Genomic DNA, 18,250 nt, shown 5'->3' on the forward strand with positions numbered 1-18,250 from the left:
AAGATAAAAAAAAAATTTAAATTTTTTTTTTGTTTTTTTGTTAAAATTATAATTTATTAAATGTGTAAAATATTTGCTATTGAATAAATAATACTTAATAATGATTCTTTAGTGCATTTTGTGACAACTCTCACTTCTTACAAAGAATAGTTTTTATTACAACAATATTAAAAAGATAAAAAGACAGATAATATAAGATATAAATTAGAAACTTTTACAATATAAAATATATTTTAAATGAATTGAACACATTGCATCAGTAACCTAAGGGAACCATTCGAGCAATATCTCCAATAAATAAAAAACATATATATATATATATATATATATATATATAAAAATTAAGTATATGTGTGTTCAAATTAGAATTTATCTGAATTGTGTATCTGGTGTATGTTATAGAACAGTGTAGATAGTTTTTATACTTGTTAAATTTTTATGGCAAGATGAGGCAAAAAAGTTCCTTTTCCAATGTTATTATAATAGTTTCCAAATTTGGGAAAGAATTATGCTAAGTCTCTGTTGTTATATTCTGCTAATACCGGTAAAAGCTTTCTTTGTAGTATTACCCTATGTTTTGGGTGAGATCCAGGTTGGAAAAAGTCTTACTGTTTTTTATATATGAAGCAGGGACGTAACCTCTGTTATCCGGTGGTTATTTTCAAACTCCCGTTAACCTTTTTGGCAGCGTCTCAAATCACGCTGGCGGAAGTATCTGTCTCAAACCAGGATGGTCCGTCTTCAGTAGTCCTCCGTCACTTTTTTGTTCACAGTGACTCGGTATCCTCGAAAGCGGATATCCCCAGACTTCAGTTTCCTGCAGTTTTGGAAAAGTTTTAAACGCTACGCGTTTCAGCTGCCACTGCAGCCTTTCTCAAGCGATATGTGTTTTGCCCCATTTGTCTCTATTTATAAGTGTTCTATTTGGTGTCTAATTGCGCAATTATGTATATATAAATTATCACCAAGTTTCCAAAATATCTGTGTGTTTATCAGTTATTGTGACGTATAAAGGGCAAAATACCCACAAAATAAAAAATGAAATAAACATGAAAATGAAAATCAAAATCAAAATAAACGAAGTGTCTAACATTATTGGTCAATAAAAAGTCGTTCACTTAAGTGTTAAACACTGATTGACCAAAAGGCTTTTATCCAAAATAATTTCCTAAGTGGGTCTCGAACTTGTGATCTTTTGGTTGAGTGGGAGATACTCTCTCCATTATGCTACATCTAGGTCTATTATGAATTGATCGTTTTTTAAGATTCTAGAAGATTTAGTCCTGTTATTTTCTGCCAAACTTCTTTAAAAACTTACAGTGTAAAGAGTTTACCTTATATAATATATTCATTAAAGGAAACAGATAAACTTCGAAATAGAGCATAGAGAATTGATTCAATTAGAGTAATTTATTTTGAAGGTTATAAAAAATGTTATCACAGTCAGGATTTGAACTCATGACCTATAGGACTGGGGGATACTGTTATCACCACTAAGCTACAATCGTAGCAGTGGTAGGTCCATGTTTTCTGTCTATTATATTTTTAGATTGCTTATGAAAAGCTATTTTTGTATATATGAAATATCAAAGAGAAGGGTTCATATGAGTTTGGATTTCTATAGATAGCATTACGTCTAGAGTCTGATTAATTCTGAGTTATTAATAATTAGTTCAATTATGTGTCTATCTTTGTGTAGTCGTTAAAACTTTTTATATGGATTATTATTAAAATTTCATAAATAATTAAAATTAGTCTATAATTTTAATTTTAATTAGTATATAAAAAATGGGGGAATTAGGTGGACATTTATGCCTATTTTACTAAAATCGGTATATAAAATTAGGATACTAGTGTAAGAAGGGGGTCAAATGGAAATCTATGTTTAATCCTTTTGGGTGTTTAGTCTCTAACTCATATATCCATTTATATTCTAATTTGAAAAGCTCATTTTGTATATCACCACCTCTCCAATCTGGGTTTAGTTTATCAATAGCGATGTATTTAAAATGTTTTAGATTACAGTTGTTGCAAGTTAAAAAATGTTTTGGTACAGGGAGATCTTCATTTCTTTTTTCTGTGGCATTTTCTATTGATAAAATGTGTTCTCTCACTCTTTCTCTAACGGGTCTTGTGGACTCTCCTATATACTGTTTTCCACATTTGCAATTAATAAGATAGATAATATTTTTGTCTGTACATCTTATTAAGGATTTTATTTCATATTCCTTACCAGTAACATTTGAATAGAATTTTTTCTTTTTCTCAGAATGTCTGCATGCTTTACATGCAAGACATGGAAAAAAACCTTTTAAGTCTTTGCCAAGAAGATCTTTGTCATTTTTCTTATGTCTTTTCCTTCTTAAATCTGTTGGTGCTAATCTATTTTTTAGGTTATCAGCTCTTCTATAGACTATATTTGGAGCTTCCCCTATCTCACCTTTAAATTTCTCATCTAGTTTTAAAATATTCCAGTGTTTCTTTATGATCCTCTCTATTTCTTTGTGATTGTTATTATATTGGGTAACTAATGGTACAAAAGGTTTCTTTTCTTTTTTCATTAAGTCTTTCTTTGACCCTTGTAAGATGTCTATTCTATTTATCTGTTGTATTCTACTGATCTCTTTATCAATAGCGTCACTTTTATAACCTCTCTCTGTGAATTTGTTTTTAAGGATGGTTGACTGATCAAGATAATCTTTTTCGTTGGTACAATTTTTTCTTATACGTAATATTTGTCCCTTTGGTATATTATTTTTCCATGTATGTAAATGGCAGCTTTTTGCGTGTATATAATTATTACTGTCGACAGGTTTGAAGTGTGTTTTTGTATTAATTTTATTATTCTCAATGAAGATTTCTAAATCCAAAAATATTATCTTTTCTTGACTAATCTCGTATGTAAATTTCAAGTTCATATCATTTTCATTCATCTTATTAAAAAAGGATTCAAATTGGGATTTATTACCTCTCCAAATTAGTAGAATATCATCTATATATCTCTTAAAGGAGACCAGGTTCGCTCCAGTAACTGTATTAGTTAGAAATTCTGATTCCCATGACCCCATAAAAAGATTTGCAAGAGATATAAAAAAAAAAAAAAAAAAAATTTAAATTTTTTTTTTATCTTTTTTTATCTCTTTTATTGAAGTTCACCATCACAAATATAGTTTAGATTTGTAATTTCCACTTTCAGACAATTTTTTAACTTGGGGCCCAGGTTAAATTAAATAGGCGCAACCTGCTTTTTGTATTTTCTATTATATCTATTTATTATCAATTTTTTAAGATTTTATTGATATAGCTTAGTTGCTTAGTGGAAATACATTATATCACTAATATTAATATCTTACACTCACTTATTAATTAGGGAGCATGTAGGGTTAATTTTATCTTTAGTGTAGTATAGTAGACAACCCAAAGTATTGATCTAGGACCATTTTGGTATATTTTATGCCACCATTTTACCGCCAAATGCGATCAAATAAATTTTTTTTTTACATTTTTCACAATTTTAGGTTTCTCACTGAAATTATTTACAAACAGCTTATGCAATTATGGCACAAATGGTTGTAAATGCTTCTCTGGTATCCCCTTTGTTCAGAAATAGCAGACATATATGGCTTTGGCGTTGCTTTTTGGTAATTAATAACAGTTCTACCAAAGATAAGTGTATCTGTTGTAAATTTGTGGAGATTATATATCCAGCTGTGGTATGTAATAGTTGTCATGATAAGCTTTTACATGCAGAGAATGAATCCATCAGTAATAGTACAATGCCTGTTGTTCCTTCAACATCTAATGTACATGATATCCCTGTGAATATAAAAGATTTTATTGCTGATGCGATTCAGAAGGCTTTGTCTGCTATCCCGTCTTCTAATAAATGTAAAAGGTCTTTTAAAACTTCTCATAAAGTTGATGAAATTTCAAATGACCAACAACATACTGAATTATCCTCCTCTGATGAGGATCTATCTGATTCAGAAGATCCTTCCTCAGATATTGACACTGACAAATCTACTTATTTTTTTAAAATGGAGTATATTTGTTCCTTGTTAAAAGAGTTGTTGATTATGTTGGATATTGAGGAAACTAGTTCCCTTGATACTAAAACTAGTAAATGTTTAAATCCTGTTTATAAACCTCCTGTGGTTACTCCAGAGGTTTTTCCAGTTCCTGAATAGCAGAATATGTTCTATGTATATATAGATATTCCTCTATATATAGGTATAAATATAAATGTTACCAAAATACCATCAGATATATGTAGAAATATATATTTATGAATAAATAGAACATATTATTCTATGTGAAGAATATTGGAATGTGAAATATTCATATTTTCATGTCAGGTTAGCGCATATGAGAATATGCGATCGGCTTTGCGCACGAGTTGAGTGTTAGGTTTTTTACGACTTTTTTTCTCTATTGACTTCTATGGCGGAATATGTTACTGCATGTATTCTAAGTTCGGCTTTTTGTGCACGTCTGGTTAGTGCAAGAGTGATAACTATTTATTTTCAACTCATAATATGAGTGAGACCCGACATGCACATAAAGTTTACTTCTAGCGCAATTATGGATTAAACATAACCATAAAATAAAGAAAAGGCTGATTTACAACACTGTTTCTCTATAACCTTATCCTAATTAAATCACAAGGCAACTGCAGCTTTATTAGCTCATTGCGGGCAATATGAAAGAAAAATAGTTTGCTACAACCACTTTATTACTACACCAGGTACCTGTAAAAAGAGATTGTGTCTCCAAACCACATTACATAAATTACATAGCAGTGCAAACAATATAATTCCACGCAAAACAGGTATTAAAATAGTGCCAACACTATCTTATTCAAGATTTGCAGATAAACATTGTGTATTTAGTACAGTATAGCTTAGGTTCTAATTTAATTCCTGGGTTACGAAGGATTAGTATTGTTTGTAAATCATTCGTAGCTAGCAACCTAGTCAACATGGGAATAAACAATATATCCAGTTTACAGAAGATCTCAATAGCTGAAACATTATATGATGTTAAGGTGATGGTAATGTACAATTTGTAAGATCTCAGCATTATTTCAGTATTATTCTGTAGCGTTTTGTTATAATAGATAAACAAAGATCATAGTTTTAACATCTATGTCAGGGACGGACAACTGACAGCCGTGGGTCACATGCAGCCCTCTGCAGTAGTTTTTGTCACCCACTGGAAAAAAGCATAAGTGTTTGTGACACATTAATCTGCGCCCCCCATGTGTTAGGAAATTGTCACTTAACTGTCATCAAAACATCTATGCAGAGAACTACTGAGGAGAACAAATCTCCCTGAGGAAAATGCAACGCATCCTAGTAGTCACAATCAAGAATGGACTTCATCCTTATTTTTTAATTTTAGGATGATGCCCTTAATTTTATATAGCAACCAGTTACTCTGGCCAGTTACTTGTAGAACGAGGTCAGTCTAAATGAGATTTCTTCTTCAAAAATATTTTTTTCCCCTGTATTTAGTTAATAATGCAGTGAGAATGAGATACTTTAATCTTTCAGAACCTACATAGATTGCTATGTATCCTAACACAAAGTTGATCCTATGCTTCAATTATATATGTTGAAGTAAACAACATTGAAAGAGAAGATAGGATACAAAACAGAGAAGCAACCAATAAGAGCAGGCCTGTCCAGCAATAGTCTGGAAGTGTTTGAGCAAATAACATTAATGGAAGAAAAAAAAACTATATTTTAAGAAGGGGTGTGCCTTCATATGCTTCAGTGGCACCCGAATCGAGAAGAAAATGGCCACTCGTGCCGTTCAGCCATATTTATTCTTGTGAAAGTGTACAACACACTAAGATCTGGATTTGCACTCCCCTTTTTTTAACGCTCTGCAGATCACACTAACCACACTATAACTCTTATAAGTCCTTGGCAAAAGAAGAGCAATGGAAGGTGGAAAGAAGCTAAAGATTAGAGACCTGTTATGACATTGTAAGTTGTTCATGGTAGTGCCAACAGTGAGGCCTATATTAAGTGACTTTTGTGCACAAGGACACAATGGCCCCATACATATGCTCCCAACCTACTGTACTATCAGGGAAATAAGGCAGAGGCCTGGAATCAATTGGCACCAAGCATGCCCAAATGGAGATGCTGAAGCACCCCATAACCTCATACCACCTTGATACACAAACAAAACTACCAAGAACCATGATAATACACACAAACAAGCCATGCCATGCCAGTCCAAAAACAACTGCAATAAAGCACGCCCAACGATGGCAACAATCCTCAAAAAAACTGCAAGGAAACCAAAGGATAAAAGACAGCTGCTTTAAACAGATCCACTCTGTTCATAGCCACAACTAAGAATGTAGGACATGATAAGGGGAGTCACTTTAACAAAGCAAAGGAGGAGGAGTCTCACACCATTCATCCCCTTTTATGGGCAAAGTTCCTTGTATATTATATAGTATGATGATTGTGAAAATTATGTAACATATAAATTATATTTTAAATAGTGTAGACATTGGGGCCTATTTATCATGATGCGAGCGGACATGATCCGATATTGCGGATCATGTCCGCTGCACATTGATAAATGCCGACAGCCGCTCTCTGCATTTATCATTGCACCAGCAGTTCTTGTGAACTGCTGGTGAAATACCGCCCCCTGCAGATTTGCTAGCAGGGGGTGTCAATCAACCGGATCGTATTGGATTGGGTTGATTTTTGGCGATGTCTGTCCGCCGCCTCAGAGCAGGCGGACAGGTTATGGAGCAGTGGTCTTTAGACAGCTGCTTCATAACTTGTGCTTCTGGCGAGCCTAGAAACACGGGGCATCAAGCTCCATACGTAGCTTGATAAATAGGACCCATTACCTTTTTTATGTAGCAAAATGCAGCTACAGTATAACATACACATAATACACTTCTACAATGCTAATTATAAAATAAAAAACTTGTAGAAATGAATCAAGAGAATGAGTATAATAGACATATTAATTCCTTGATAAAAACATATTAAAGCATATTACACACTCGTAAGGCATCCATGATATCTGTTTGCTCCAAAAGTCTAGGAAATGTCGCCAATAAAGGATTGCAAATCAGATCTGTAATGATAAAAATACACAAAGTTAAAATATTTTTCACCTAAACAAGTTAAAATGTCTAGAAATTATCCCAGAGAACTGTAATTGTATCTAAATCATTATGATAATTGTGCTATACTAGTCTACATTAATAAAAATGCAAAGATTACAAAAATAAAATAATTAAAGGGATGTTAAACAGTCTGATTGCTGTATTAAAGACAGTACTAAGCAGTGGGTTATACTTAATACATTGCAAAATGTATTTGTTATTTTAAATAGATTTTACCTTTTCTTTAGTTCTTTTTTTATTTATTTTTTATTTTAACACAGCCCTACAAGGAAGCTGGGGCCTCTGCAGGAAAGTTTATAAAGCTTGATGTCATATAACTTCCAGAGTAACATGAGCTGGTTTATTCAGATAATGCTAGAGTCAGTAAGTCTGTTTTGCTCATGCTCAGAAGTGGCAGAACGCAACTTAAAGGGGCGGTAAACACTAAAATTTTTATTGTTTAAAAATATAGATAATACCTTTACCTACCCATCCCCCAGCTTTGCACAACCAGCATTGTTATATTAATATGCTTTATAACATTGAAACCTCTAAATGTCTGCCTGTTTCTAATCCATTAAAGACAGTCTCTTATCACAAGATTTTTATTTGCTTTTCACAACAGGCGAGTGCTAGTCCATGTGAGCCATATAGATAAGATTGTGATCATGCCTGTGGCTTATGGCAGACACTGCACTAATTGGCTAAAATGCAAGTCAATAGAATCAGGGGGATGTCAGACGATGCTTAGCTACAAGGTAATCACAGAGGTAAAAAGTATATTAACCCCTTAAGGACAAGGCCATTTTTCAATTTCTTTCCCTTAAGGACCAGGGATATTTTTACATTTCTGCAGTGTTTGTGTTTAGCTGTAATTTTCCTCTTACTCATTTACTGTACCCACACATATCATATACCGTTTTTCTCGCCATTAAATGGACTTTATAAAGATACCATTATTTTCATCACATCATATAATTTACTATAAAAAATTATAAAATATGAGGAAATAATCGAAAAAAAACACACTTTTTCGAACTTTGACCCCCAAAATCTGTTACACATCTACAACCACCAAAAACACCCATGCTAAATAGTTTCTACATTTTATCCTGAGTTTAGAAATAACCAATGTTTAAATGTTCTTTGCTATTTTTGCAAGTTATAGGGCAATAAATACAAGTAGCACTTTGCTATTTCCAAACCACTTTTTTTTCAAAATTAGCGCTAGTTACATTGGGACACTGATATCTATATATATATATTTTTTAGAAGACATCCCAAAGTACTGATCAAGGAACATTTTGGTATATTTCATGCCACCATTTCACCGCCAAATGCGATCAAATAATAAAAATAGTTCACTTTTTCACAAATTTTTTCACAAACTTTAGGTTTCTCACTGAAATTATTTACAAACAACTTGTGCAATTATGCATAAATGGTTGTAAATGCTTCTCCGGGATCCCCTTTGTTCAGAAATAGCAGACATATATGGCTTTGGCATTGCTTTTTGGTAATTAGAAGGCCGCTAAATGCCGCTGCGCACCACACATGTATTATGCCCAGCAATTCAGGGGTTAATTAGGTAGCTTATAGGGAGCTTGCAGGGTTAATTTTAGCTCTAGTTTAGAGATCAGCTAAACAGCTCTCTTCCCTCCCCCATCCCACTATTGTCCCCACCATCTTAAGTACTGGCAGAAAGTCTGCCAGTACTAAAATAAAAGTTATATTTTTTAAAAAACATTTTTTTATAGCATATTTACATTTGCTGCTGTGTAGGATCCCCCCTTAGCCTCCAACCTCCCTGATCCCCCCCCCCCCAAACAGCTCTCTAACCCTACCCCTCTACCTTACTGGGAGCCATCTTGGGTACTGGCAGCTGTCTGCCAGTACCCAGTTTAGAATAAAATACATTTGGCGAGATTACAAGTTTGGTGTTAACAGGGGTGCATTGCTAACAAGCCTTTTTTTTCTAACGCTACCTTAAGCCAACGCTGGTATTACAGGTTATTTTAAACCTGGCGTTAGCCGCAAAAAGGTGAGCGGAGAGCAGAATTTAACTCCACATCTCACCTCAATACCAGCGTTGCTTACGGTAGCGGTAAGCTAGCTAAACGTGCTCGTGCGCGATTTCCCCATAGGAAACAATGGGGCTAAGCTAACTGCAAAAAAGCAGCATCCAGCTTCTAACGCAGCCCCATTGTTTCCTATGGGAAAGTAAAAAATATGTCTACACCTAACACCCTAACATGAACCCCAAGTCTAAACACCCCTAATCTTACACATATTAACCCCTAATCTGCTGCCCCGACATCGTCGCCAACTGCATAATATTATTAACCCCTAATCTGCCGCTCTGGACACCGCCACCACCTACAATATCCCTATGAACCCCTAATATACTGCCCCCAACATCGCTGCCACCTACATTATACTTATAAACCCCTAATCTGCCGCCCCCAACGTCGCCGCCACCTACCTACAATTATTAACCCCTAATCTGCCGACCGGACATCGCCGCCACTTTAATAAATGTATTAATCCCGAATCCGCCGCACTCCCGCCTCGCAAACACTAGTTACATTTTATTAACCCCTAATCTGCCCCCCAACGTCGCCGACACCTACCTACATTTATTAACCCCTAATCTTCCGACCCCCAACGTCGCCGCTACTATAATAAATTTATTAACCCCTAAACTTAAGTCTAACCCCCCACCTAACTTAAATATAATTTAAATTAAACGAAATTAATGTAACATAATTAAATAAATTAATCCTATTTAAAACTAAATACCTATAAAATAAACCCTAAGCTAGCTACAATATAACTAATAGTTACATTGTAGCTATTTTAGATTTATATTTATTTTACAGGCAACTTTGTATTTATTTTAACTAGGTACAATAGTTATTAAATAGTTATTAACTATTTCATAACTACCTAGATAAAATAAAGACAAAATTACCTGTAAAATAAATCCTTACCTAAGTTACAATTACACCTAACACTACACTATCATTAAATAAATTACCTAAACTACCTACAATTAATTACAATTAAATTCAATAAACTTAATTACGGAAAAAAAACCCCACTATATTACAGAAAATATAAAAAGAATTACGAGAATTTTAAACTAATTACACCTAATCTAATCCCCCTAATAAAATATAAAAGCCCCCCAAAATAATAAAATTTCCCTACCCTATACTAAATTACAAATAGCCCTTATCCAAGATGGCGTCCCTTGAATTCCGATTGGCTTGTAGGATTCTATCAGCCAATCAGAATTAAGGTAGGAAAAATCCTATTGGCTGATGCAATCAGCCAATAGGATTGAGCTCACATTCTATTGGCTGATTGGAACAGCCAATAGAATGCGGGCTCAATCCTATTGGCTGATCCAATCAGCCAATAGGATTTTTCCTACCTTAATTCCGATTGGCTGATAGAATCCTATCAGCCAATCGGAATTCAAGGGACGGCATCTTGGATGACGTAATTTAAAGGAACCTTCATTCTTCGTTAGGACGTCGTTTGAAGAGGATGGCTCCACTCTGGAAGGATGAAGATAGAAGATGCCGCCTGGATGAAGCCTTCTGCCGTCTGAAGGACCTCTTCTGCCCCGATCGGATGAAGACTTCTGCCATATGGAGGACCACTTCTGCCCGGCTGGGTGAAGACGGCTCAAGGTAGGGAGATCTTCAGGGGGTTAGAGTTAGGTTTTTTTAAGGGGGGATTGGGTGAGTTTTAGAGTAGGGGTGTGTGGGTGGTGGATTTTAATGCTGGGGGGTATTGTATTTTTCTTTTACAGGTAAAAGAGCTGATTACTTTGGGGCAATGCCCCGCAAAAGGCCCTTTTAAGGGCTATTTGTAATTCAGTATAGGGTAGGGAAATTTTATTATTTTGGGGGGGGGGGGTGTAATTAGTTTAAAATTAGATTAAGTCTAATTAGTTTAAAATTCTTGTAATTCTTTTTTTATTTTCTGTAATTTAGTGGGGTTTTTTTTTTTCATAATTTAGTTTATTGAATTTAATTGTAATCAATTATAGGTAGTTTAGGTAATTTATTTAATGATAGTGTAGTGTTAGGTGTAATTGTAACTTAGGTTAGGATTTATTTTAAAGGTAATTTTGTACTTATTTTAGCTAGGTAGTTATTAAATAGTTAAAGGGACATGAAACTCACATTTTTACGTTCATGATTTAGAAAGAGAATGCAATTTTAAACATCTTTCTAATATAGTTCTATTATCTCATTTGTTTTATTCTCTTGATATTCTTTGCTGAAAAGCATATCTAGATATGCTTAGTAGCTGCTGATTGGTTGCTGCAAATAGAAGCCTCGTGTGATTGGCTCACCCATGAGCATTGCTTTTTCTTCAACTAAGGATATCTAAAAAATGAAGCAAAATAAATAATAGAAGTAAAATTGTAATGTTTAAATTTGTATTCTCTATTTGAATCATGAAAGAAAGATTTGGGGTTTAGTGGCCCTTTAATAACTATTTAATAACTATTGTACCTAGTTAAAATAAATACAATGTTGCCTGTAAAATAAATATAAATCATACGCTAGCTACAATGTAACTATTAATTATATTGTAGCTAGCTTAGGGTTTATTTTATAGGTAAGTATTTAGTTTTAAATAGGAATAATTTATTTAATTATGTTAAATGTATTTCGTTTAATTTAAATTATATTTAAGTTAGGGGGGGTTAGGGTTAGGTTTAGGGGTTAATAACTTTAATATAGTAGCGGTGACGTTGGGGGTGGCAGATTAGGGGTTAATAAATGTAAGTAGGTGTCGGCGATGTTAGGGAAGGCAGATTAGGGGTTAATAAAATGTAACTAGTGTTTGCGAGGCGGGAGTGCGGCGGTTTAGGGGTTAATACATTTATTAAAGTGGCGGCGATATCCGGTCGGCAGATTAGGGGTTAATAATTGCAGGTAGGTGGCGGCGACATTGGGGGCGGCAGATTAGGGATTAATAAATATAATGTAGGTGTCGGCAAAGTTAGGGGCAGCAGATTAGGGGTTCATAGGTATTATGTAGGTGGCGGCGATGTCCGATCAGCAGATTAGGGGTTAACAATTTTTATTATAGTGCTTGCGATGTGGGGAGCATCGGTTTAGGGGTTAATAGGTAGTTTATGGGTGTTAGTGTACTTTTTATCACTTTAGTTAAGAGCTTTATGTTCCAGCGTTAGCCCATAAAACTCTTAAAGGGACACTGAACCCAAATTTAGAGTTTAGATTAGGGGTTAATAAAATGTAACTAGTGTTTGCGAGGTGGGAGTGCGGAGGTTTAGGGGTTAATACATTTATTAAAGTGGCGGCAATGTCCGGTCGGCAGATTAGGGGTTAATAATTGTAGATAGGTGGCGGCGACGTTGGGGGCGGCAGATTAGGGGTTAATAATTGTAGATAGGTGGCGGCGATGTTAGGAGCAGCAGATTAGGGGTTCATAGGTATAATGTAGGTGGCGGCGATGTCTGGTCGGCAGATTAGGGTTTAAAATTTTATATTAAAGTGTTTGCGATGTGGGGGGGCCTCGGTTTAGGGGTTAATAAGTAGTTTATGGGTGTTAGTGTACTTTTGAGCACTATATGTTCCGGCGTTAGCCCATAAAACTCTTAACTACTGACTTTTAAATGCGGTCGAAGTCTTGCCAGCGTTAGGCAAATCCCATTAAAAAGATAGGATATGCAATTGAAGTAAGGGGATTTGCGGTAGCCTCGAGTCGCGGAAGAGAAGTGAGCGGTGAGCCTCTACCTGTCAGACTCGTATTACCAGCGTTAGGTAAAAAGCAGCGTAGGGACCTCTCAACGCTGCTTTTTAAGGCTAACGCCAAACTCGTAATCTCGGTGATTTGTTTTTTTAATTTCATTTTTTTTTCCAGTAGTGTAGCTTCCCCCCCATAGACCAACCCCCACCCCCTCCCAGATCATTTTTTATTGCTTCCCCCTCCCCCTTTCTCCCACTTATTGATCCAAAATGTTCTGTAGTGTAGAGGTTCCCACCCGCTCCTGCGGGTGCCCGCCCGCCCGCCGCCCCCCCCCCGCTCTTCTGGACTACATCGATAGCTGCCCACCCGCCTCCCACCCACCAACGATTGCGGCCATCGATGCCCGGTGCAGAGAGGGCCACAGAGTGGATCTCTCTGCATCGGATGGGGGAAAAATATTATTGCAGGATGCCTCGATATCGAGGCATCACTGCAATAACCAGAAAGCGGCTGGAAGTGATCAAGATTGCTTCCAGCCGCTTTAAACGCATAACGTCGTACAGGGTACATCGCTGGTCTTTAAAGACCAGTTTGTGCAAGACGTACCCTGTACGGTGAATGTCGATAAGGGGTTAATACAACTGTGTTGATTATTTAAAACTGGGGAATAGGTAATAAAGGGATTATCTATATTTTAAAAAAATAAAAATTCTGATGTTGACTGTCCCTTTAACTTCAAAACATATCAGCTCCCTGAGGGCAGGGGCTACAATGAGAAATTCTAAGTGCTCAGTTTGCAAGAAAACAACTAAATAATTTTCTATGTTTTACACAATCCGTTTCTTTTTATGTTAACTTTGATTTAACACATTTGATATTACTATAGGAGCACTGTTTAGTATCCCTTTAATTTACTACACGTGAGTTATCTAGGAAATAATTGATCTGGATCATATTTACACTATTTGTGTACAGAGAAAGAACACACTGAAACCAAAGTCCAGTGCTATAAAAAGAGTTGGCAAAGCATACAACTATTTTTAATGCATGTGACCTCAAATACTACAGCACATTCTACAACAAAAGCTAGCTTCCAGAACACAGGTAATCTCATCAAATCAGATGAATGAATGGTGGCTTTTTTTAATGAAAATGAAAAGCAATATTATGTACCTAACATTTTTTTTTGTATTCATAGAAATTGCTCTGAATAGAAAAATGAATTAATAAACCAGTGATTTTCAACCTTTTTTTTGCCGTGGAACTTTTTTACATAAAAAAATCCTGCGGCACACCACCATCCCATATATATATATATATATATATATATATATATATATATATACATATACATACATACATACATACATACACACACACACTGTACTGTCATGCCATGCCTTCTACAAGCTATTCATGACATATTAACATTCATTCACAAACAATCATAATGACTGTCTGTGAATGAATGTCAATATGTCATGGTTGTAAATGATGCCTGATGAGCCTGTCACATACCTCCCAATATTTCAAAATTTGAAAGAGGGACACCCCCGCACTGGGAAAAGTCGCCCCCCCCCTCCCGCGCACCGGGAAAAGTGTTATCTGTGGAGCACAAGATTATATGCGGAGCACCTCCCTCTTCCTCTCCAGTCATGTTCCTTGTGCTGAGAAGGAACGTGAGTGACGTGACCTGGCTGGAACTGTTCTGGAGGAGGAGCAAAGCTGCGCCAGCATGCATGGGGGATTGAAGTGTCGCGTGGTGCTGAGTGTAGAGCCGGCACTAGGCACGTGTTGTAGTGGGCGGGGGTTCCTTCCAAGTGTGAACACGGGTCGGGGAAGCGAGCTGTCGCTGCGCAGTTACCCTCAGTTATCATCTCACTCAAAATAAAAAAACGGTCCAGAATAAAAAACAAGCAAAATTTAAAAAATATGTCACACTGTTGTCAGTCTGCCGTGGCACACCTGAGGATCTCTCACAGCACACTAGTGAGCCACGGCACACTGGTTGAAAAACACTGAATAAACAATATCTGTTTTAGCCATTTGGCTGCATTCTGAAAGATTCTCCAGCAGTAGTTAAATAATAATTACAGTGAAGAGTTGCAAAACGTTACAACTGACAAAAATAGATAAATAAATAACAGTTTAGTGAGTTATCAGACTAATAACCAATATTTATTTCAAAGCAATATAATGTTCACCAGTGAGAAAGAGGGTGCAATAATGAATACAGTACGTCAATAAACAGAAAGCTGAATTAAAGGGACATGTTTTCCATTGTGTATATGAAAGAGCAACTGTTCACATATTTAAAATATTCTTTGTGTAAAAAAAGGACATTCATTTTGATAGAAGAGACTACATTTTTAATGATTCTGTCCCTTTAAGCTGGTGAAATACACAAGACAGTATATAAATGACTAATGAACAGTGCCATCCATGCCAAGGTCACACCTCATGGCACATTTTAACAGCGTGGGACAGAATCTTGTGACAATTTAATGAATCAGAAGGCCAAAAACCATTACTGTACTAGGAAAAATCAGGACAGCTGGCAAGTATGCATTATTAGAAGGGTACCTTTGAAGGGCCATTAAATACAGTATAATTGCATAATCAACAAAGAAAATTCAATAACTTGCAGTAATGCTATAAATAATTATGCATTAATGCTTCCATTGCCTGCCCCCTGACTCATATACAGTATGTTTACAATGTGATCTTTTGTACATACTCAATAGGAGCTCCTGCCTCAAAAAGTGTGCATATAAAAAGACAATTAGATAATGAAAGTAAATAGGATTTGTTTTAATTGCATGCTCTATCTGAATCATGAAAGTTTAATTTTGACTTTATTGACCCATTAAGAAATGACAGATTTGTAATATTTTAAATAATTTAATCTCTTAATTACATAAAATTGTAGTCTTTGCATTTAAACGTTTTCTTATATCCAGAGTGGTACAGCCAATAAGAAGGCTGCCGTCCATTGCTTTTTTGCTATGATCACTCTTCAATCTACAAGGCTTCACTGTGCAGACAGGCCGCACATGCCTCCTCCTTCATGAGCTTAGAGACGCGGTAGCCTTCCACATTGGCAGTGCTATTCTCTGCTGAATATATTGGAAAAATGTGCCAATTTAGGGGTGGCCTGGAGAGCTTGGCTGATCACTTTTCACTTTTTTATAAAATTATTTTGCTACAGCAGCTGTGAGCCTCCCACTCATTATACATGATTGTTCATTGTGCAATACTGTCTAAAGACACTATGGGGGTGATTTATCAAGCTGAGGCGGACAGGGGCACACATACGCACCCCTTTCTGCCGCATTTTGCCACTGGTGGGCTGAATTCCCCTGGTGGAACTCAGCATTGCACACGAGCACTATTTTCACTTGCATGCAATTCCGCCCCCCTTCCCGCGCATAGCCAATCACATGAGAGCAGGAGCTGTCAATCTCCAGGTCCGACTACACGGTTAGATTGAAATTCGCCACTTTAGAGGTGGTGAAAGGTTAGGAAAGCCGCGGTCTGATGACTGCTGCTTGTTAAATACGGCGTGCAGGTTCTCTTGTAAGAACCTGCAGTCGTATGGGGTTGAAAGGCTTGTGAAGTCTTTGATAAATTGAACTCTAAGCCTTCCAATAAATGCAGTTGTTCTACTCTATTTAATATTAATATTTGATTGAATAAAAATAAAAAAGGATATAATGACCTTTTCAGTACCCGGAGTAAAGAGATGCATTACAGAATTCTCTTTTTCTTGCCTACACCTATGTGTTTAACCCACACAAAGGAATTAAACCAATAATTAAAGGAAAATTAAAGAAATGTATATATTAAAAGTTATTCAATCCAATTCAACAGCTCTGCATACAAAAAATGTTTTAGAAGCATTTATAATCTGTTGTTTTGTTAGAAACATTTGAATTGTATTGCAGTCCCAGGATACACACCCAGATTTTATCTCTGTGACTCAGAAAGAGCATACAATTTTAACAACTTTCCAATTTACTTATATTATCTAATTTGTTTAGTTCTCCTGGTTTCCTTTGTTGAACAAGCATGTCTATGTAGGCTCAGGAGCTGGGAGCTAGATGCTGATTGGTGGCTACACATATATGTCTCTTTTCATTGGGTTACCGATGTGTTCAGCTAGCTCCCAGTAGTGCAGTGCTGATTCTTTGACAAAGGATACCAACATAATGTAGCAAATTTGATAATAGAAGTAAATTGGAAAGTTGTTTTAAAATGCATGCACTATCGGAATCATGGAAGAAAAATTTGGGGTTTTGTGTTCAGACTGACAAATCAGTAGGGCCTTTGTGCATAGATACCAAAACAACAGTTGTGTTCAGCTCAGCATAAGCAGTGCATTGCCACTTTATTATCAAACATTAACTGTGTGTTTTGCCTCTTTGTGGTCATATATATAATTATAGGCAAGGAATAGTGCAGTAAGAAAACATTTAGCACATTACAGCATTTTTTTATTGCAGATTTAAAGGGACAAATCAGGGACAAATCAGACTGTTCAGCTCCAAAGGGAACTGATCCAATCTAAGGTCTGTGGCGCTATATACAGCTTAATATCAACTACTATATGGCTGATACTATAAACAAAAGGAATTGTGAATAGGCAATAATATTAATTAATTTAATCTAAGTTCATTAATAAAAGGTGCAAAGATAAACAGTATTAAAACCACAACATACAATCAATAAAAATAGCAATTCATAAAAATACACAAAAATGCACAGCAAAATAGGCAAATCATACAAAATACACTTAAAAAGGCTCCAGAGGCTCAGCGATACTGCCAGTTCTGGTGAATCCTAAGGAAACCGCACTACATAGTACTTCATAAAGGGATGGTTACATTGTGACTCCCCAACAAAGTTTTGAAGGACTCCCAACACCCTCCGGTGTAAGTAGAAGTGGAAACCTTATATATGAATATTGTTCCGCTGGTGACCAGGTTCTCTTGTCTTTTCTTCTTCCATAGGAAATTTATCTTACCGTGCAAAATCTGCTGAATCTGTTCCTAGTATTCTGTGTCAATCACTGGATGAATCGAACACCTTCAGAGCTTATCTGTTTGCTACACTTTGATTGAGCAATATCCATTAAGAAAAGCCGGTAATTTTTTTAAGTGTACTTTAAGTGTATTTTATATGAATTGCTTATTTCGCTGTGCATTTTTGTGTATTTTTATGAATTGTAATTTTTATTGATTGTATGATGTGGTTTTAATAGTGTTTATCTTTGCACCTTTTATTAATGAACTTACATTAAATGAACTATTATTATTACCTAATCACAATTCCTTTTGTTTATAGTATCAGCCATATAGTAGTTGATATTAA

General features: G+C 35.7%; 1 protein-coding gene across 1 annotated transcript in view; it reads right to left on the reverse strand.

Moving 5' to 3' along the window:
- The window catches only part of NPHP1 (nephrocystin 1), a 322,800-nt gene that overhangs the window by 78,421 nt on the left and 226,129 nt on the right, over positions 1–18,250 (reverse strand). Inside the window, exon 21 of the mRNA XM_053711944.1 lies at positions 7,040–7,113. Coding sequence (XP_053567919.1) covers positions 7,040–7,113 — 74 coding nt within the window. The remainder of the gene's footprint in view (positions 1–7,039; positions 7,114–18,250) is intronic.

This window comes from Bombina bombina, chromosome 4 (assembly GCF_027579735.1).
Source record: "Bombina bombina isolate aBomBom1 chromosome 4, aBomBom1.pri, whole genome shotgun sequence".
Taxonomy (NCBI): Eukaryota; Metazoa; Chordata; class Amphibia; order Anura; family Bombinatoridae; genus Bombina; species Bombina bombina.